At 33.4% G+C, this 22930-nt stretch overlaps 1 protein-coding gene across 1 annotated transcript in view; it reads right to left on the bottom strand.

Moving 5' to 3' along the window:
* CCDC73 (coiled-coil domain containing 73) overlaps window positions 1-22930 on the bottom strand; it is a 109651-nt gene that overhangs the window by 67726 nt on the left and 18995 nt on the right. The window contains exons 4-8 of the mRNA XM_029915551.1: window positions 20685-20795; window positions 17504-17575; window positions 15814-15849; window positions 14638-14712; window positions 1553-1591 (exon numbers count right to left, since the gene is read on the bottom strand). Coding sequence (XP_029771411.1) covers window positions 1553-1591; window positions 14638-14712; window positions 15814-15849; window positions 17504-17575; window positions 20685-20795 — 333 coding nt within the window. The remainder of the gene's footprint in view (window positions 1-1552; window positions 1592-14637; window positions 14713-15813; window positions 15850-17503; window positions 17576-20684; window positions 20796-22930) is intronic.

Below are 22930 nucleotides of genomic sequence, written 5' to 3'. Positions count from 1 at the left end.
ATATAAGCATCCATTCTGTTTCCTGTCTTGCCCACAGAGTAAAAGAAAAATGATTTGAATAAAATAAGTTAATTAGTGAATATAGTACTTCGAATAAAGATCATCCGAATCATATAAAAATAATGTAAACAGAATAATATAAGAATGTTTATTAAAAAAAGATTATTTTAAACTTTTAAATCAATTATATAAAATAAATTTAACATTCTGCCAGAATCGACAAAAAAACCTAAATGTACATATAAAATATATAAATTACTTTAATGCAAAATTATTTAATGTTTTGAATTTTTTTAAAACATTATAACTCAAATATCATTTTAAAAGGTTCTTAAGAGGTTATCATTCACATTAACAAAATACTCAGAAATTACTAAAAACTTGTTTCCATTTTTCTAAGATTATAAGTATCTGATGAAATTTTAAAATGGAATAAAATAAAATACATTTTATGTTGCCTTTGATCTTTAACTTGTAGCCTTATCTCCCAGGTCAGAGGGCACATTATTCAATTTCACAATATTTTGTGTAAAACCACTGTAGCGTTGAAGATGACTTTCAGTACAAATGTCATGGTACTTAAAGCTAAACTGGAATCTAGTTTTTCAGCTTCTTAATTAAAATCATAGTTTAAAACAGTCCGACAATATTGTCTTTATTCTTTCCAGTTGAACAGCAACCGAATTTTCACATCTTTTATTCGATCAAGCTTAGCAATCTTTCTATGGTTTTTTTATTTTTTAACACACCGAAAACATTTTCAAGAAGCAAAACAGTTACTTTATTTTTCTGTATTTAATAAAGAGTGATCTCTCATTTTTTCTTTCTCATATATATAATATATAACCTCACTCAGAAATTACTTTTACTTGCCTTACAGTCGGCTCCAAAGACAATGACGAAGTAGCATAATCCCACCCAAAAACCCTCAGAAGATTTCAGCGGATCTGGGAGAATTTTGTTCAATCAAAAATACAGAAAAAAAAGTCCTTCTGAATCAAAGATGGATAGAGAGAATATCAACTAAACATTCTATATTTAGTATAGCATATTATGTATGCTGTAAAAATACAAATATGAATTTTTAATATACTAGAGAAGAGGAATGTACAACAAACACTTGTTGAGTAGTAAAGAATGAGTACTATACCCCAAGTGTTGTATTCAAATCCCATTTTGTATCATTTTAACTTTTTCAGACAATCATTAATAACTACATGTTTGTATAAATACCTAGAAAAGATAATAAAACAAGAGGTTTTATTGTTTTGATTTTCTTGTTGTTTGATAGTAAGATAAGACCTCTATCAATAACCTGGGAACTGGGTTAAATTTATTTTACAATATATAAATGATTTATGTAATCTGGAAATATACTTGAAATAAAGTCATTTAAGCTATATTTGAAATTTTAGTTCAGTCCTTTAAATAGAATATTAATATCTAATTTCAAATACTTTTTTACTATAAATGCCACATTTAAACTGTCAAAAGTAGAACACATATGATATGCTAATATGGAGAGTGGGTGTATATTCTGTAATTTCCTTACCATTTCACTTACTTTCTTCTGTAAAGAATATTTAGAAACCTTGAAAAAACAAAAAAAAATTCATTATAATTCTTTATCTGTTACAAGTTCCTCCTGAAATTAAAACTATATGCTATAAGGGTGCCTAGGTGGCACAGTCAGTTAAGTGTCTGACTCCTGACTTTGGCTTAAGTCATGATCTCATGGTTGGTGAGATCAAGCCCCGTGTCAGGCTCTAAGCTGACAGTGCAGACCCTGCTTGGAACTCTCTCTCTTCCTCTCTCTATGTCCCTCCCCACTCATGTGTACGTCTCTCAAGATAAATAAACTTTAAAAAAATAAAATAAAACCACATGCTATAAAATGTGGTGTTTATTTCCTATGCAGTATTTTTCTCTTGAGACACTTTTTTCAAGATGATATTTACCATAGCGTTCCTTCCATATAACAAAAAACAATACAATCATTTATTATTCAACACATATTTATGCAGCACCTACTAGATACAAACCACTTTCCTAGGACTCTGGGATACAGCACTGAATAAAACAAATTCTCTGCCCTTCAGAATTTGTCTAGTGGGGGTAAGACAGACAATAAAATATAAGTAAAAAGTACAAAAGTTAGAGAGTAACAACTATTATAAAGAAAATCACGCAGGATAGCAAGAGCATTCTAAGACAGTTTGCTTCTTAGTATCAGATCTTTGATGAAAATTTGACAAAATGGAAAAGCATAGGAAAAAAGCTGTTTTAAACAAATCATCTCATAAGCCAGAAATAACAATCATTACTACTTTGGTACTTCAGTTATTTTGCTATGCATTTATACCTTTAAAAGATGGTTAGTGGGGAGTAGAATAACAATATATGCACTATTTTGTAACCTATTTTTTCTTAATATATAACAAACACCTATGATGAATTAATCTACAACACAACTTTTTAACAGTTACACAGTATTCCACTTTATCAAATTACTTTCATTTTTGTAGGTTTACCCAGTTTACAGTTTTATGACACTACTGTGAGATAAACATACTTGTACTAAGAACTGTAGTTATGTATTTTAGCACAATAAATTCCAAGAAGCGGAATTCCTACTATTTGTTCCTTTATATAGACTTTTAACAATTCTTACATAGTCCTCTAGAATGGCTGACCAAGCTAAACTTCAACCAGCTGTGTATGAGTGCTCATTTTCTTAAACTCTGTTTATATTTGTGAAATTTTAAGCAAAATTAGTTAACATTTCCAATGAAATCAATTTTTTAGCATGCTGCCTTAAATAAGCTGATTAATTTTGTTTGTTTTCTTCTTAGAAGAGGTTATGTGTGGTTTATTTCTTCAACAAATACTGAATGCATACTATAAGTAAAGAATTAATGTACACACTGGGGGTATAATATTGAACCCAAAGAATCCTGTCCAGTTTAAATTCTGGATACTATAAAAATAGGTAATATAAATAAGTTAAAATACATGGTCTTTAAATACAGATAGGTACTAAAGAAATATAATAAATCAAGGAAGAAGATTCCATAAGATACCCAAGAAAATCCTTTCTGAGATGACACCTTTTCAGTCAAGATTTGACAGGAGTGAGGAAGAGTATTTCAGCAAGTGCACCGGCCCTACGTAAGGAAAACATCTGGTGTGTTTAAACAACAAGAAAGCCAATGTGGCTGGAAGAGAATAAGCAAAGGGAAAAACAGCAATAGAGGAGTTCAGAGAAAAGAAGGGGTAGGGAGAGGGCCAATTCATTGTAGGTCTTGTAATGCATGATATAGACTTAGGTTTTTATATTAAACGAGACAGGAGGACACTGAAAGATTCCAAGAACTAGTGTAACATAGCCTGACTTACTTTTTTAAAGGATCACTCTGACTGTTAACACTAACAGGGAACAAAAGTGGAAGCAGAAAAACCAGTTAATAAGCTATTGTGATAATCCAGATGAAAGAAGATAATGAAAGGGTCTTAGTAATTGATGTAATGAGTCAGATTCTGGATATACTCTGAGGGAAACTGCTGACAAAATCTGCAACAGGAAAATAAGGAGTCATAATTTAAGGAAAGAAAAGACAAAGAAGTTAGTTTTCAGGAGCAAAATATTTTCTATTATTTATTTATTTTTAAATGTTTATTTTTGAGAGGAGAGACAGAATGCAAGCAGGGGAATGGCTAGAGAGAGGAGAGACAGAATGCAAGCAGGGGAATGGCTAGAGAGAGGAGACACAGAATCTAAAGCAGGCTCCAGGCTTTGAGCGGATGTGGGGCTTGAAGCCATAGATGGCGAGATCATTCCCTAAGCAGAAATTGGCCTCTTAACTGAATGAGCCATCCAGACACCCTGGGAGGAGAATATTTACTAAAACAAAAAAATTATGTTTATGGTTTTGAACATATCAAGTTTCATGTCAACCCAGGCTGAAGATACATATTTGAAAGTCTTTAACATAGGTCCCATTTGAAAGACATGAGATGGGATGAGATGAGATGAGAGTATTTTTTAAGGCACACAGACAAAAAAAAAAAAGTAAAAGGATAGAAGTCATCTGGAAACATAAGAGTGAAATGCTTTCACTCTAACCCAGAATTTAGTATCTGCTAATGTGGTAACTAATTTTATATGGCAACTTAGCTATAACAAAAGTTTATTTCTGAGTGTGTCTGTGAGGGTGATTCTGGATGAGATCAGCATTTGAAGCAATGGAATCATTAGACTATGGCACTTTTCTGCTTCCATAATTGGGTGACTCACTTCCTCATAATAAATCTCTCCTAATATGTATATGCTATACTGACACTAATTTATTAACTATAGAAGCCAATTTCAAAGACAGTATGAAAGTTGACTTATAAAGTCCCTTACTTTATAGAAAATATTACGAAAAGCTGACTGTACAGCACATTTCTTTACAGCAAACCTTATTTACCCATTAATTTTCCATTAACTAGTTTTATGTTACTTGAGAATAAAGTCCTTCAAAACTATGTTAAAAATATTTAAACTTTACCCCTCTCCTAAGCAATTCAGTCCTAAGCCCATAGGCCATGGGCCTAGGGCAAGATAGGTATCCACGGGGAAAGGGGTGAATAGGTCATAGTAGCAGCATTCCAGAACAGGCCTGAATGAGGAAAAAACAATCCCAATTGAGGGAAATCTATTGTAGAAATCAGAAGCTGAGTAGGGAACTATTTGCAGATGAAATGATACTATATTCAGAAACCCCGAAGGACACCTGGCTGGCTCAGTCTGAAGACTATGTGACTCTTGATCTCGGGGTCATGAATTCGAGCACCGTGTTTGGGACAAAAAAAAAAAAAAAGAAAAGAAAAGAAAAGAAAAGAAAAGACTCCACCAAAAAACCACTAGAACCGATAAATGAATTGAAGATGACACAAAGAAACAAAAAGACATTCCATGGTCATGATGAATTGGAAGAACAAATATTGTTAAAATGCCTGTACTACCCAAAGCAATCTATACATTTAATGCAATCCTATCAAAATAACAACATCATTTTTCACAGAAGTACAACAAACCATTCTAAAACTTATACTGAACCAAAAAGACCCTAAATAGCCAAAGCAATTTTGAAAAAGAATAGGAAAGCTGGGGGTATCACAATTCTGGACTTCAAGTTATAGTACAAAGTGGTAGTAATCAAAGCAGTACAGTACTGGCATAAAAACAGACATATGCATCAGTAGAACATAACAGAAAACCCAGAAATAAACCCACAAGTATATGGTTAATTAATCTTCAACAAAGCAGAAAAGAACATCCAATGGAAAAAGGACAGTCTCCAGACCACTTTCTTACATCATATACAAAAATAAAATCAAAATGGATTAAAGACGAAATGTGAGGCCTAAAACCATAAAAATCCTACAAAAGACCACAGGCAGTAATGTCTCTGACATCAGCTATAGCAACATTTTTCTAGATATGCCTCCTGAGACAGGTGAAACAAAAGCAAAAATAAACTCTACATCAAAATAAAAAGCTTCTGCACAGCAATGCAGACAATCAACAAAACTAGAAGCCAACCTACAGAATGGGAGAAGATATTTGCAAATGACATTTCTGATAAAGGGTGAGTACCCAAAACATATAAAGAACTTATAAAACACCCAAAAACCAAATAATCCAATTAAAAAAATGGAAAGAAGACATGTACAGACATTTCTCCAAAGAGAGTACTTAGATGGTCAAAAGACACAGGAAAAAATGCTCAGCATCACTCATCATCAGGAAAATGCAAATCAAAACTACAATTAGATATCACCTCATATCTGTCCGAATGGCTAAAATCAAAAACACAAGAAACAAGTGTTGGTGAGGATGTGGCAAAAAGGGAACACTCATGCACTATTGGTGGGAATGCAAACTGGTGTGGGCCGCTGTGGAAAACAGTATGGAGGTTCCTCAAAAGTTATAAAGAGAACTACTATGTGATCTAGTAATCACACTACTGAGTATTTACCTAAAATACACAAAAACACTAATTAAAAGGGATACATATGATAGCCAAGATATGAAAGCCACCCAAGTATCCATCGAAAGATGAATGGATAAAGAAGATGTGAATTATATGTATGCAATGGAATATTATTCAACCATAAGAAAGAATGAAATCTTGCCATTTGCAACAACATGGATGGAACTAGAGAATATAATGCTAAACAAAATTAGTCAGAAAAAGACAAATGCCATGTGATTTAACTCATATGTAAAATTTAAGAAACAAAACAAGCAAAGGTGAGAGAGAGAGAAACCACAACACAGACTCTTAACTATAGAGAACTGATGTTACCAGAGAGAAGATGGGGGACAGGGAGAGATGGATAAAATAGATGATGGGGATTAAGAAGTGCATTTGTTGAGGGCTGAAGGGGGAGGGGGAAAGGGGAAGAGGGGTGATGGTCATGGGGGAGGGCACTTGTGGGGAAGAGCACTGGGTGTTATATGGAAACCAACTTGACAATAAACTGTATGAAAAATAATTGCTTCTGCTTTACTGACTTAGAATAAGTGTTTGTATAATTATATATAGCTCAAGTTATTGTAAATTAATGCTCCAGATTCATGCTCAATTTATATGATTGAGTCTTATTTCATATTGTACAATAAAATTCTCATTTGATTCCTCAAAAAAAGAAGTGCACTTGTTGTAAAGAGCACTGAGTGATGTATAGAGCTGTTGAATAATCATACTGTACACTTGAAACCAATATAACACTTTATGTTAACTATACTGAAATTAAAATAAAATTAAATTCAAAAAGAAGTTGAGTAGGGTGATGAGGGCAACCCTCTAAAGGGCAACCCAGCTCAAGGTGTCAGAGTCCAAGCAGGAAAACGATGGCATTTATTTAGGAAGGAAGGCATAGCAAAATGGTAAACTGGTTTAATAAACAGGGTAGTTTATTAAACAAGTAAATATATTAAAGATAAAGAATGTCACATATCTCACTGTAAGAGGAAAGAAATTTATACATACAGAAAGAAAATAAACTAAAATTAACCTTGTGGTTTTGTATTAAAACTGGAGGTAATGTAAATTCATGGTTTTTTATATACATAGGTTGTTAGGAAAATAAACATTATAAATTATAAATAAACACAAATACAAATGATATCTGTGTGTATGTAAACACATATGTAGATCTCTGTCCACCAAGAAAGTCTGAGACCAGTGACATGTCAGTAGTAATGAGTACAATGGGCCCAGATCATTGCTTCTACATATCATTTTCCACTGAAAGGAATCATAGCAGGATGGGAAAATGGAAAATGGGAAAATGGCTCATTCCAGTATGAGGTCAGGTAAATTACAAAATGATCCTGGAATATTTGTTTTTATCTAAAAGCAGAAAAATGCCAAAGAATGAAGACATATCCAATGGACTCAGTAATCAGCTTTATGGACTCCCACTAGACAAATCAAGGGTAATTTAAGCAAAAAATAAATTACAGTCATAGATTTTAATCCACTGAATAAAACAAAATCCAAAGGTCTATACTGATATAAACAAATAAATGAATATATTAAAAGTTTGGTGAGAAACAGAATATTTATATAATTTCAAAGTACATCCTATGAACTACTATAATTACAAAGGGGAAAAGAGTACCTTTCCAGCTAAGAAATTTGTCAGATACTACCTTAATCAAATAAGCAAAGTGAACATCCCTTTTGTCACTATGGTTAGGTAAGTCCTAATAAAATTGTTTCAAATAGTACAAACAATACATTATGTATTAAATATGCCTTCAGTTATATAGGAATAATTACTATCCTAATTTATAAAATTCAGTAAGTTTAAAATTTAGTGAAATAACATGACATTATATAGAGCTATAAAGCTGAAAATGTGACAGGTCATTATTCCCAAACCAACTTTTACCACCTTCTATCTATGCTCTCTTATTCATGTCTCTTTTGAGTGGATGCATGAATATCTCTCTCCAAATTCCTTACTCCTGACACCGAGCGTAAATAATGTAGATATGTTACGGGTTCATGAAGTGAACTTGTTTGGGAAATTCTGATGGATTTCAATTTCTTCATTTTACCTGAAAGAAAATTGAGGCTCAGGAAGACAAAGTGCCTTACCACAGGATTATGTAATAAGCCACTGACAGGAAAAAGCAATTTATTTAAAATCTATAGATAGAAAACTCCACAAAATCAGGAAATACATGTATAAAAAGTTCAATATAGATAGAAATCATTTTTAAAAGAACCAAAAAAATTATAGAGATAAAAAATGCAATGAATGAAATGAAAAAAAAAAATGCAATAGAGAGCTTCAAGGGCACATTGAATCACACAGAAGAAAAAACCTTGAACCTGAAGACATTATTTGATATTTTTTTTAATGTTTTATTTTATTTTTGATACAGAGAGAGACAGAGCATGAGAGGGGGAGGGGCAGAGAGAGAAGGAGACACAGAACCCGAAGCAGGCTCCAGGCTCTGAGCTAGTTGTCAGCACAGAGCCTGACGCAGGGCTCAAACCCACGAACATGAGATCTGACCTGAGCCAAAGTTGGAGGCTTAACCGACTGAGCCACCCAGGCGCCCCATGAAGACATTATTTGAAATTATTCCATCAGAGAAGGAAAAAAGTGAAAGAGGATGAAGAAAGCCAATAAGATTTATAAAACAGCATCAAAGGACTCAATATAAGCATTATGGGAGTCTCAGAGGGAGAAAAGAGAAAGGGGCAGAAAGCTTATTTAAAGAATTAACAGCTGAAAATTTCCCAAATCTTAAAAGGGAAATGGACATCCAGATTCATAAGACTCAGAGGACTATACAGAATAAATCCAAAGAAAAATACAACAAGACACATTACAATCAAGTTGTCAAGTCAAGGACAAACAGAGAATTCTGACAGTAGCAAGAGAAAAGCAACTTGTCACGTAAAAACGGAACTCCAATAAGATTATCTACAGACTTCTCAGCAGAAACCCTTACAGCCTTACAGGCCAGGACAGAGTGGGAGGATATATTCTAAGTACCAAAAGAAAAATCTCAAGAATACTATCCCTAGCAAGAAAACTGTATCTAGTTTCTAAATTATCATTTAAAAATTGAAGGAAAGATAAAGTCTTTCCCAAATAGAATCTAAGGGCATCACTTACCACTTGACCTGCCTTATAAAAAATACTTAAGGAAGCTCTTCATATTGAAACAAAAACATACTGAACAGCAATGCAAAAGCATATGGAAATATAATTCTCATTTGTAAAAGTAAATATATAGACAAATACAGACTGATATGGTAGTACATAAGTTAAATGTACTTCTATAGCCCTTATATAAAAATTACAAAAATAAAAGTTTGTTTATGAATACACAATATAAAAAGATGCAAAGCCTGGTTACAAGAACTCAAAGTTGAAGGGTCAAAGTGCAGCGCTTTTGCATGCAATTAAAATTGTTGCCAACTTAAAACAAGTATAACTACAAAATATTTTATGCAAGCCTTCATATAAGCATAAGGATAAAAACCTATAATACATAAGAAAAGATGAAGAGAAAACAATCAAAGAAAATCACTATAGAAACATCCAATAACAAAGGAAAAGGAGAAGAGATGCACAAAACAACTACAAAACAGACAGAAAACTATTTATAAGATGACATCAGTAATTCCACACCTAGCAATAATTACTTTAAATGTCAACCAACTTTTAATTACTTTAAAGGCAACTCTATGCCTTTCCACCCAAAAGGCACAGAGTGATTGAATGGCTTAAAAAAATAAACATGATCAAGTAATATATGGCAGCCCCCACTTATCCAGCAGTCCCCACTTATCCGTGGTCTCCCTTTCCATGGTTTCAATTACCCACAGTCAAATGCATTTGGGAGCAGAGGATTCTCCTGATGTGTCACCAGAAGGTTAATAGGAGCCCAACACTATGTCACTGATGCCTACATCATTCACCTCACTTCATCTCATCACACAGGCATTTTATCATCTCACATCATCACAAGAAAGGAAACGTAAGTTTAGTACAATAAGATATTTTGAGAAAGAGGAAAAAAAGAAAAAGTGATCACATTCACATAACATTTATTATAATATATTGTAATTATTTTATATTATTGTTGCTAATCTCTTACTGTGCCTAATTTATGTGTAGAGAAAGAACATATATTATATTTAGGGTTCAGTACTAGCCATGGTTTCAGGCATCCACTGGGAGTCTAGAAACATAGCCCCCATGGATAAAGGGGGACTACTGTACTACCTACAAGAGACTTGCTTTAGGTTTAAGGACACAAATAAGCTGAAAGTACAGAGATGAAAGAGATACTATACAGAACCCAAAAATAAAGCAGGGGGTGGTTATATTTATATCAGACAAAATAGACTTTAAATCAAAAACTGTCTCTGGAGACATAAAAGGTCATTATATAAGGCTAAAGAGTCAGCCAATTTAACAAGAAGCTATAACAATAATATATGCACTCAACATCAGAACACCTAAATATATAAAGCAAATATCAACAGATCTCAAGGGAGAAATTGATGGAAATACAGTAATAGTAGGAGACTTTACTACCTCACTTACAATAATGTACAGAACATTCAGACAGAAAAATCTATCAAGCAACAGTTGACTTAAACCTCACTATGGGTCAAATGGACCTAACAGATATACATAAAACTTTTCACCCTACAGAATACACATTCCTCTCAAATACACATGAAACATTCTCTAGGATAGATCATGGTAGGTCACAAAACAAGTCTTAACAAACTTAAGAAGATCAAAATCATTCCAAATATCTTTTCTACCCACAGTGGAATGAAATAAGAATCAAGAACAGTAAGCAATCAGGAAAATTCACAAGTGGAAATTAAACACTCTTGAACAATTGTGTCAAAAAAAGAAGAATTTAAAAAGTATCTTAAGACACAAAAACAATAATACAAATACCAAAACTTAAGGGGTGCAGCAAAAGCAGTACTAATGGGTAATTTTACGATAAATGTCTATATTAGACAAAGAAATATTTAAAATAATCTAATTTTAACATCTCAAAGAACTAGAATAAAAGAGAACCCAAAACCAGGAAAAGAAAATCATAAAGATTAGAACAGAAATAAATAAAATAATTAATAGAAAAACAAACAGGAAAAAAAATCACCAAACTAAGAGGGTTTTTTTTTTTTTGGAAGGATAAATTAAACAAAAAGAGAGAAGATCCAAATCAATAAAATAAAAAATGGAAGGAGACATCACAATGGATGCCCCAGAAATAAAACGAAGCAACCACACACCAACAAATTGGATAACCTGGAAAAAATGGATAAATTCTTAGGAACACACAACCTGTCAAAACTGAAGAAAGAGGAAACAGAAAGCCTGAATGTACTGGCAACAAAGAAGGAAATTGAATCAGTAATTAAAAATCTCCCAAGAAAGAAAATCCCCAAACCTGATAGCTTCATGAATGAATTCTACCAAACATTTGAAGAATTAATATAACAATCCTTCTTAAATTCTTCCAAAATACAGAAGAGAAGGGAATACTTCCCAACTCATTTTATAAGGTCCACATTACCCTGATAACAAAGACAAAGACGACACAAGAAAAAAAAACTACAGGCCAATATACCTAATGAACAGATGCAAAAATCTTCAATAAAATTCTACCAAATCAAATTCAACAGTATGTTAAAGTTTCATACACCATGACCAATTGGGATTTATCCCTGAGCTGCCAGATGGTCCAGCACATGCAAATCATTCAATGTGATACATCACATTAACAATAAAAAGGAAATCCACATGTTCATCTCGATATGATGCAGAAAATGCATTTGACAAAATTTAACATCCATCCATGATAAAAACTCTCAACAAAATAGGTACACAAGGTAACACCTCAATACAATAAAGGCCACATACAAAAAGCCCACATTAAATATCATAGTCAATTAAGCATAAAGCATGGATGCTATTCAACACAGTGCTCAAGTCCTATCCAGAGCAAATAGACAAGAAAAATAAAAGACATCCAAATCAGAAAAAAGTGAAACTACCTATTTGAAGATGACATGATTAGATATGTAGAAAAACCCTAAAGCCTTAACAAAAACACTGTTAGAACTAATAAATGAATACAGTAAAGTTGTAGAACACAAAATCAACATAAAAAAATCAGCCCTATTTCTAACACAAACAACAAACTATCCAAAAAGGAAAGTAAGAAAACAATACCATTAACAGCAATTAAAAAATTTTTCAGGAATAGATTTAACCAAAGAAGTAAAATATTTGTACACTGAATATTATAAAACATTGATGAAAGAAATTTTAAAAGGTAAGTAGGAAGATATCCTATGTTTGTAGATAGAAGAATTAATAATTAAAATGTCTCTGTTACCCAAAATGATCTACCAATTCAATGCAATCCCCATGAAAATCACAATTTTGGTCTCTACAGAAATAGAAGAATAATCCTAAAATTCAGACGAACCACAAAAGGCCCTAAACCCAGAAAATCACAGCTGAGCAATCATGAGCAAGATGAACAAAGCTAGAGGCATCATGCTTCCTGATTTCAAAATCTATTTCAAAGTTATAGTAATCTAAACAGAATGCTACTGCTATAAAAACAGACATATTGGTTAATGGATCAGAATGGAGAGAATAGAAACCCACGCAACTACAGCCAACTGATCTTCAACAAGGGGACCAAGAATATATAATGGGGAAAAGATAATCTTAAAAAAAAATGGCACTGGAAAAACTGGATATCCATATGCAGAAGAATGAAATCATATACAAAATCCCACACTATATATAAAAATCAACTCAGAATGGATTAAAAACTTAAACAAGACCTGAAACCAGAAATCTACCAGAAGAAAAAACACAGGGGAAGAACTTCTTGGCACTAGTCTAGACAGTGATTTTTTGGATATGACACATCAAGAAAGCATAGGCAACAAAAGGAAAAACAGACTACTGGGATTACATAAAACTAAAAAGTTTCTGCAAACAAAGGAAATAATCAACAGAGTGAAAACTCAACCTACAGAATGAAAGAAACATTTGGAAACATTTGCTAAAACCTGTATCTGACTGGGGTTAAAATCTAAAATATATCAGGAGCTTGTATACACCCCAGCAACAACACAAAACCAATTTAAAAAACGGGCTAAGGACCTGAATAGACTTTTCTAGAAAGATGACATACATATGACCAACACATAAGAAAAGGTACCCAACATCATTACTCATCAGGGAAATACAAATCAAATCCAATGTGGTATCACCTTATTAGAATGGCTATGATCAGAAGGACAAGAGATAACAAGGTTCATGAGGATGTGAGGAAAAGGGAACCTTTGTGCTACTTTAATCAACTAAGAAAGTGTATCATATGTTTAAAAAAATCCACACCATGATGTGAACTGCCTTATTAAGGTATGACCATCAAGATCCTTCTATTATAAAAACATATTTTGCTCTTTGTAATTAATGTTATCTGTAGGGTGATACTTCAAAATCAGGTATCTCCCCCCACCCAACAATCTTTGTTTTTCTTTGTATCTCATTTTATTGCTTATCTCTCCTAGAATGGAAATTCTATAAAAGCAAAATTTTTGTCCTTTTTATTCATTGTTATATCTCCAGGGCTTAGAAGACTTCTTGGCACATTGTAGACCTTCGATAAATGTATTAAATGAATCATCAACTGATTAGTTGATTGTCATCGGTTGATATCATCTATATTCTGTATGAGACTGTGAACAACCTAAAGGCAGGCAAATGTGAGGTTTTTGTCACCTCATTACTGGCAAAAAAAATAAGCACAGACTTGCTTAATGCTATTTTATTTTAACTTTTAAGGACCACAAGTAATTAGTTATAATATATAGGCCTGACGTGGTGTTTTTATCTATAGTGTGTTAAAAATAACATACACCTATCTAATTATATTACACTAAGAAATAATGAAATTATTTTAGTATTTTTCATTTTTCATTTTTTAAATTTTTATTTGATAGAGAGAGAGAATGAACACGACTGGGGAAGAGGGGTAAAGAGAGAGAGAGAGAGAGAAATCTTAAGCAGGCTCCACACTTAGCATGGAGGCTGATGTGGGACTCAATCCCACAACCCTGGGAACATGACTTGGGCAGAAATCAAGAGTCAGACACTCAACCGATGAGCCACCCAGATGCCCCTAATATTTCTTTTTAAGATAAAAGATGAGGAAAAATCCTAATTTGAAATTCAAGGCTTTCGGGAAAAAATTGTTATATTATATATAAACTTCTGTCAGCTTTGTTTTGCTAATTTACATGTTTAGCGGACGTTTTACTAATATACTGCTAAAATACAAACTACTTTTTTAAGATTGTTTAAAATTTATTTTTTTGATTTACATCCAAGTTAGCATATAGTACAACAATGATTTTAGGAATAGCTTCCTTAATGCCCCTTACCCATTTAGCCCATCCCCCCCTCCCACAGCCCCTCCAACAACAGGGTTCTCTATTTTCCATATTTAAGAGTCTCTTTTGCCAAACTATTTTTTAAATCAATGCTAAGTTACTTTACCTGTAATGCTTTTAGTGTTTCTTTCAATCCTTCTATTTCTTTCTCTTTTATTTCTGTAGCAAGTTGATATTTTCCCTTTAAGTAAAAAACCTGTTTCAGTACTTTGTAATGTAAATGATATTATTTATGGGGAAAATACAAAAGCTCAAAAACTAAAAGCTCTACTTTAAAATTAACATCTCATAGGCTTTAAACTTGGATCTACACCAAAACTTACATTACTAATGACTTCAAAATATCATGAAAAACAATAAGGCCTCTACAAGATAACAAACATCATGAAATGAAAAATCATAACAAATCATTTCATCAGTAGAGCATTCCTGAGAATTTATGGACACTATATAATTATTTAATTCATATAGCTAGAATAAACAGGTCCTAATTAATAAGATACATACAAGTATATTTGTCTTATAAAGATACAGGAAATTTTTAAATTTATTTTTATTTTTTTAGTTTTTAAACATTTTGATTTATTTTTGAGAGACAGAGAGAGATAGAGTGTGAGCAGGGGAAGGGCAGAGAGAGAGGGAGACAACAGAATCTGAAGCAGGCTCCAGGCTCTGAGCTGTCAGCACAGAGCCCGACGTGAGGCTCAAACCCACATAACTGTGAGATCATAACCTGAGCTGAAGTTGGAGGCTTAACTGAGCCACCCAGGGTCCTCAGGAGAATTTTTTTAAAGGTGTTTATAAGTAGTATGTTCACTGAGATAATAAAAACATGTAGTAACATTAAATAGGGAAAACATTTACTGCCAGGTGAATTTCTAGGATTGCTCAGTGTACTATCTTCTTTTCCGTTTGCATCCAGTCTGCATCCAGATGAAAATCACTTTAATTTTTTTAAATAGGTAATTACATTGATAAAGCACCAAAAATATGATTAATAGAAACACTGCAACAGAGTATAAAGAGCATTAATTTGGGGACTAAAGAGATAAGGGTTCTAGTCTCAACTTTGCCACTTCAAAACAGGAGCTTCAGCAAGTCATTTAATCTTGCTAGGCTTCAGTATTATCAACTGTAAACTAACAGGTAACTTGAGTTCTTTGGGTCTTTCTGTTTCTAGATTTCAAACAATTAGTCTATTGTTAATGCTTTTCATTATGTTGCCAACTGATAATTAAATGCATTTAACAATGGTTTAAACTATTAAAAAATTAATAAGTACCTTTTCTTCTTCCAAGGCATACAGCTTCACTTGCAACTGATAAACAATTTTAAACATTAAAATACAGGCAAGTAGACACTTAACAGTAATTTACACTGGCCAGTGAGACTATAAAAATATTATACACATCTATAATGTTTGAACTTAATACAAGGTGAATGTGCTTTTACAGTAATACTGAAAGATATAAAAAGAGCAAAAAGTCAGTCACCAAAAGAAATGAACAATTTCATCAAACTGATTAGAGACACTAATCACCCATGAAAATTTAGTTTTTCCTTCTTGAAATTTTTTTCTTCAATGCTTCCATACTTTGCCATTTACTCATAAATAATAACATGCAACATTTTCTGAAGGCACACTTTTATGAAATTAGTATCATTTGTACTGGCACTGAAATATTTTCTGAAATTTTTATGGGCCCAGCACACTTCCGCTGCGCCACTCTGCTCTGCTCTGAAATTTTTAGAAGGATGAATATAGCAGTATAATAAATAAATAGAGATATTCTAAAACAGGAACCAAAGTCAACATGCCAAAGAAAACTAATTAAATATCCCAAGTAACACCAGGCAACTTGAACAACTTGCCCGACGATACTAGGCAAAACTGTCAAGAAATAAAATTTTCCTTTGGAACTTCTCTGTCTCATTTTCCATATCCCTTACTGTGCTCACTCAAGAATCAAGAAGAGGACAGTAGTAGGCAGGGGAGAAGAGGAGAGAAAACAAACAAAAACAAAGAAAAAAAAGAGCCCAAGAGCACTTTCTCCATTACCATTCAGATACCTGGATATTCTTACCTTGGCCAAAGTCCCTTGGGATAAGCGAGACACAAATTTGCCCTCTCCTAGAGAATACTATGTAGTATATCTGGTATAGTCTTCAAATAAAAGACTAAGATGGTGAGGCCATCTCAGACTAAAAGGAAGAAAGTTTATCTGCATAAACAAACCCACACTACAGTGTGAATTAGTGATTTACTTTATATAGGTGTATTTCTTTTTAAGCATTTCTCTTTCTAAACACACACACACTTAAATAAAGACAAAAAAGAGGGAAGGAAAAAGGGAGAAAAATGGTGATGCTTAAATGGCTATAAGGAAAAACACTTCCTGAGAATATTTTCCATGGGCACATTTGAGGTAGTAAAGATGAGCTATAAAACTCAAAATAACTGAAGGAGCTGCTATTCATTTCTTAAAAATCTTTTATATATTATGTTTTTTCTCTGCTCTTAGGTGCTGATAGTATTTATGGAGACTTCAGTGCATAATAGTCACATCTGTTCATCCTTCACATCTCACTACGTGCATTTCAGCTTTTCCTCATTGTTTTCTTTCTGGCTTGGATAAAGGAAGAAAGCAGAAAAGGTAAGATCCTAGCATACTCTCACCAAAGAGAAAGGGAAGAAGGGAGAGAAAGAAGAGCACACAATAACTAACCTAATTTACTTAGGACAGATGAAAACACATCTCCAAAGAAAACCGTTTTCCAATTTCTTTCCTTAACTAGCAGTAACTACAACATTAGACTCTTTATTGTCGGTTATGACTCAAAATAACTTTATTTCCTGCTTCCATTAATAATCTTTTTGTCTTCAGTGAGTATGCAAAACTTAGCATAATATTCATATGGGAGCAGAGAAGATGAAATATTTGAAACTATGATGTTTGTCCTTACTAAATTACCTGCTTTTTAAAAGCTGCCATTGCTTCTTTGTGTTGCTTTGCTAATGTTTCCTTTTGATTCTGAAGACTTTCCTATTTTAAAAAGTATGAAAAGTTAAAACATAAATTTGGGCAACTGAAAGTTTTAACTTTGTGTTCACAATTTAAGTAAAGGTAAACATATTTATTGTATGTTACTATTGTATGCTCCTGAAATGCAACTTTAAGCCAATTCTATAATTTTTGTTTTACCTGTCATGGAATCAGCATACAATAATTTTGCTTCCATTTGCTTTTCTTGATAAAATGCGTTGCTTTAAACAACTCTAAACATGGCTGATTCCAAAGCTTACTTCAAGAAAATACCTTTCATCAAAAGTTACTAAAATTAATAGTACACAATTAGCCTATAATCTTTTAGAGTTCCCAAAGAAACCCATTTTATTGTCTAGGCACAATGTTCACATGATAACAGGATTTTTTAAATTCACCAAAATAATTTTTTATAAAATACAAACTACCACCGGGCATCTTTAAAAATATACATGTATGATTCCCCTTCTTTTTTTTCCTCTCCCCTCCTTTTTTAATAGATGTATGTTCTGTCCTTAGATTCAAGATGACTTCAAACTTTCTTTTCCTATGTTTACTGAATAAGTCTCATAATTTAAAACCATTAGATCTAAAAGTGGGAACCACTTCAAATGTTTCTGTTATTTGACTCCATGTTTCTAAATATATGTTGATTTATCAGTTTAAAATTTTTATCCACTGACTTCCTATTATGATAGCTGGGAGTTGAGTCTTCTTGTACAACCATTACCTAACATCTGCTCCCTCTATTCTTCCAACAGTTACATAAAAATTGTGACTTAACTCAATCTTCAAGAATTATACCATGATGACTGAGCGATTTTTATTCAATGCTCAGCCATATAATGTACCATAATTACATTTCTATTTAACACAGCTTTTTTATTTTTTCTAAAGTTAGCAATTACTTTAAAATGTTCTAATTCTTGGGGAATCTGGTTGGCTCAGTCAGAAGAGCATGTGACTCTTGGGTCTTGGTGTTGTGAGTTTGAGCCTCACACTGGGTATAGAGACCACTAAAAAAAATTAAACTTAAAAATGTATTTTAATTCTTATAGCTAAATTTTAAAAATAATACTGCTAGTTCCCAGATGTGTACCAAAGATTCATATTGTCAAATGAAAAAAATAAATTGAATGGCTTATGAAATCACAAACCGCACAGGAAACCAGACAGGTTTAGAAAAGCTATAGATGTTGGACAAAATCTTTCAGAGGCTATTGGCCAGTTTTCCGTGAAAATAATTTAGACTCTAAAGCACTCTCTCAAGCAAGAAAAAACTTTATTGAAGACCTCAGGGAAAGGTTCTTTGAGGAGTACATTCTGAGGTAGATGTCACCTCTCTCTCCTCACTTTTTGTGAACAGCCTTAAAGTTGGAAATAAGAGATTTAATATGCAACACAAACTAGAATGGGAAATAGCCCCACCACTAGATCTCCAAATCCAGATGTTCAAAAAGCCTTATAACAAAAGCAGGATAAACTGGAGGTCTTACAGATAAAACAACTTAATGTTCCCACTCTAGTTGTCAAGCACTGAAGGTGTGAGCCTTTTGGTAAAGACACTTACAGATATCTATTATAAACAGAAAGAGCACTGGGGAAAAACTTCCCTGAAGTAGCTAAGAAAATGAAGGGGGAAAAAAGTGGGCAAATCAATACTGCTCTGAGGTGAAATCATGCACCCAACTTCCCATTTTATCATCAAACTTGCAAAGAAAACTTTCTCTAAATATTAAAAGAAACCTTGCAAATACTTTACTCATACCATTAATCCTGCCATCATCACATAATCTCCTCCTCAGAGTCAATGAACTACTCAGATAGTGAGTATCTTTAATAATCCAGAGATACTCCCCACTGTTTCAGCCTGCAACTGTTATCCTTGGACTCTCTCAAATGAGACACATTTTCTCCTTTATGTCACCACGCCCATTAGCATGGAAGAAAGGAATCTACTATGTAAATAGAATTGCAAAATTAAATTCTTGCCGGATTTTTTTTTTTTTTTTAGATCTCTGAGGATTTTTCTATTTGTAATCAGATTACAGCTAATTTGGATTTTGACTACTGGTACCTTTGTATACGGTCAAACCAAATTAAGATCTCTATGAGCACTCTTTGTGGGCAAAATGTCTTACTGATATTAGCAGCAAACCTCCATCTAACTTTACATAATATCTCTAAAACCAGAAGTTAAGAATTAAAGCCCATAGTCCAAAAGTCTAATAGAGAAAGATGAACCACACATTATGCCAGTCTTTGAACACTGTTGTTTCCCAGTCAAGAAACCCAATGGGTGAAGATAAAGATTTGTTCAAGACAAATAAAATAACCATGACCTCAATTCTTTGTAGTGCTAAGCCCAAATACTATTTTATCTTCAGTGCTACCAGACTCTACATACTTTACCACTATAAATACACATTCTGCTTTCTATAGTGTCCCTTTAGATCAAGAGAGTGTGACTGTTTTGTCTTTGGAAAGTCAACAATTTGTCTATATAGCTATGCCTCAGGGGTTTACTGAGGAACCTTAAGGAACTTAAATTTCTCCCTAACTCTATTCTTATACAATATGTGGGCAAGTTTTCATTGTTCTAAAGATGAGAAGAGCTCTAAGACTGACTCCATTTAACTACTTACTGCTTTAGCTCAAAAACGACATGAAAATTCCAAAGAAAGTTTAGAATTTTGTCAGAATAAAATACATTATTTAGGGTATGAATTATCCAGTGGGGATAAATCTATCATTCATGATAAATAAGAAGCTGATTACTAAGAGACAATTAAGTTTTCTGGATTTCATTAGCCATTATAGATACTGGGTTCCAAACAGTTCTGATACTGACATATCTCTATATAATTGAAGTCCTCAATAATGGAACCGCTCCCTCAGGGATGTAAAAAAACAAGAGACAGCAAGTCAAAGCCATAAGAAGAAATAAAGATCTCAGTAAAGGTAAACACATGGGCAATTTAAAAAGCTAGTGTTATTATAACTTTGGATTGCAACTTCACATTTACTTTCTACATAACTTACATGACTAATGCATTTTTTAAAATTATTAATTTATGGTGATATTGCTGCTGCTGTTGCTTCCACTCACGCTGCTGTCATCTAAGGCGGCCACGCAGCCGTTGCCCAGCTGTGCCACCAGAAGATGCACTCCCCCCACCTCCACAAGCTGCTGCACTGCATGGGCAACCACACCACTGGGCTAGAGGCATCGGGGTGGAGGGTGGTGCCTGGATCTTCAGAGCTGGCTGCCACATCTCCTGCAGGCCAATGGTAACCATGCAGCCAGCATCCTGACCAAGGGTCGCTGTGCAAGCACAGAGCCAGCAGGGTGCCCCTGCCACTGCCCCTGGCATAGTTGTCTGGCAGCAGCTGCCCTGTCCCTAGCACCTGCGGTGGTCCGGGGCCTGAGCTCTTGCTCAGGTCCTGTCCTGGCCATGCCCTCTCCCTGCGGCCCACCCAGTGTCGCCCCCATGGCAATAAAGAAGTCTCTGTTATTGTGAAAAAAAATTTTTTTTCAATTTATGCTCTGGGGCAAACAATATATAAAATGTAATATCAACAACTAAACGAGGTGTGGATAGAGCTGTAAAGGAGCACAGTACTTTTATGTTGCTGAAGTTAAGCTTATAGAAATTCAAATTAGAATGTTATGATGATAGATGCTTACTATAGTTCCCATGGTGATCAAAAAGAAAATAGCTATAGGATATACACAAAAGGAAATAAGAATTAAATTTAAATGTTTTACTACAACAAATTACGCACAAAGGTAACAGAAATGTAGGAAATAAGGGACAAAAAAGCTGTAAGACAATTAAACAAATACCAAAATGACAGAAAGCAGTCACTCCTTATTAGAAATTTCTTAAACGTAAATAGATTAAATTCTCCAATCAAAAGCCAAATACTGGCAGAATGAATAAACAACATAACGCAACTATAAGAGATTCACTTTAGATCCAAAGACACAAACAGGTTAAAATAAAAGGATACAAAAGAAATTCCATGCAAATAACCAAACAAGAAAATAAAAAGACATAATGGAAGATAGATTTCAAAAAGGTAGGGCGGCTGGGTGGCTCAGTGGGTAAAGCCTCCGACTGCAGCTCAGGTCATGATCTCCTGGTTCATGAGTTAGAGTCCCATATCAGGCTCACTGCTGTCAGCACAGAGTCCTCTTTGGATGCTCCGTCCCCCTTGTTCTCTGCCCCTGCCCCATGCATGTGCGTAGCTCTCACTCTCAAAAAAAATTAAAACATTAAAAATGTTTTTAAAAGACAAAGAAGGATATTATATATTCATAAAAGGCCCAATACAAGAAGATATAATAATTACAAATACACACCTAATGACAAACCTATAAAAATATATAGACAGAAATGGACAGAACTGAAGGGAGAGACAGACAACTGTTACAATAATAGTTGGAGATGTCAATAACACATTCTCAATAATGGATAGAACAACCAGACAGACATAAAGAAATAGAGGACTTAACACAATAAACCAACTAGATCTAACAAATATAATAAACACCCTACTCCAAAACAACAGAATACATATTCTTCTCAAGGGCACATGGGACATTTTCCAAGATTGATCATATGTTACGCCACAAATTAAGTCTCAACACATTTGAAAAGATATATATCATGCAGAGAGTCTTCTCTGACCACAATGGAATGAAGAAATCAAGAGAAAAGGGAAACTTGGAAAATCTATAATTTGTGGAAGTTAAATAATAAACTCTTAACCAATGGATTAAAGAAAAAAATCACAAAGGAAATCAGAAAATACTTCTAGATGAATGAAAACAAAAATGCAACATACCAAAAATTATGGGATGCAGCAAAATCAGTGCTTACAGGGAAATTTATGGCTATAAATTTTTACATTAAAAAACAAGAAAGATCTTAAATCAACAAATTAACTTTACACCTTAAGGAACTACATGGAGAAGAACAAAGTAAACTCAAAGGTAATAGAAGGAAGAAAATAATAAACATCAGAGCAGAAGTAAATGGAAAAAAAAGAATAGAAAATAAGAGAAAATCAGTAAGACCAAAATTGGTTCTTTGAAAAGATGAAACTGACAAGCCTTTAGTTAGATGGACTAAGAAAAAAGACTCAAATTACTAAAGTCAGAAATGAAAGAGGGAACATCACTACTGATTCTGCACAACTAGTAAGGTATAGGAGAGTTCTATGAACAACTGAATACCAACAAATTGGATAACCTAGACAATATGGACAATTCCTAGAAATTTCCCCCCACTAATTTGCAATGCATGCCACCTTTATCAGTCACCTTTATCTTATGATCTGGATCTATTC

Source organism: Suricata suricatta, chromosome 11, assembly GCF_006229205.1.
Source record: "Suricata suricatta isolate VVHF042 chromosome 11, meerkat_22Aug2017_6uvM2_HiC, whole genome shotgun sequence".
In the NCBI taxonomy this organism is placed as follows: domain Eukaryota; kingdom Metazoa; phylum Chordata; class Mammalia; order Carnivora; family Herpestidae; genus Suricata; species Suricata suricatta.
This window is presented reverse-complemented; position numbering and strand designations above follow the sequence as displayed.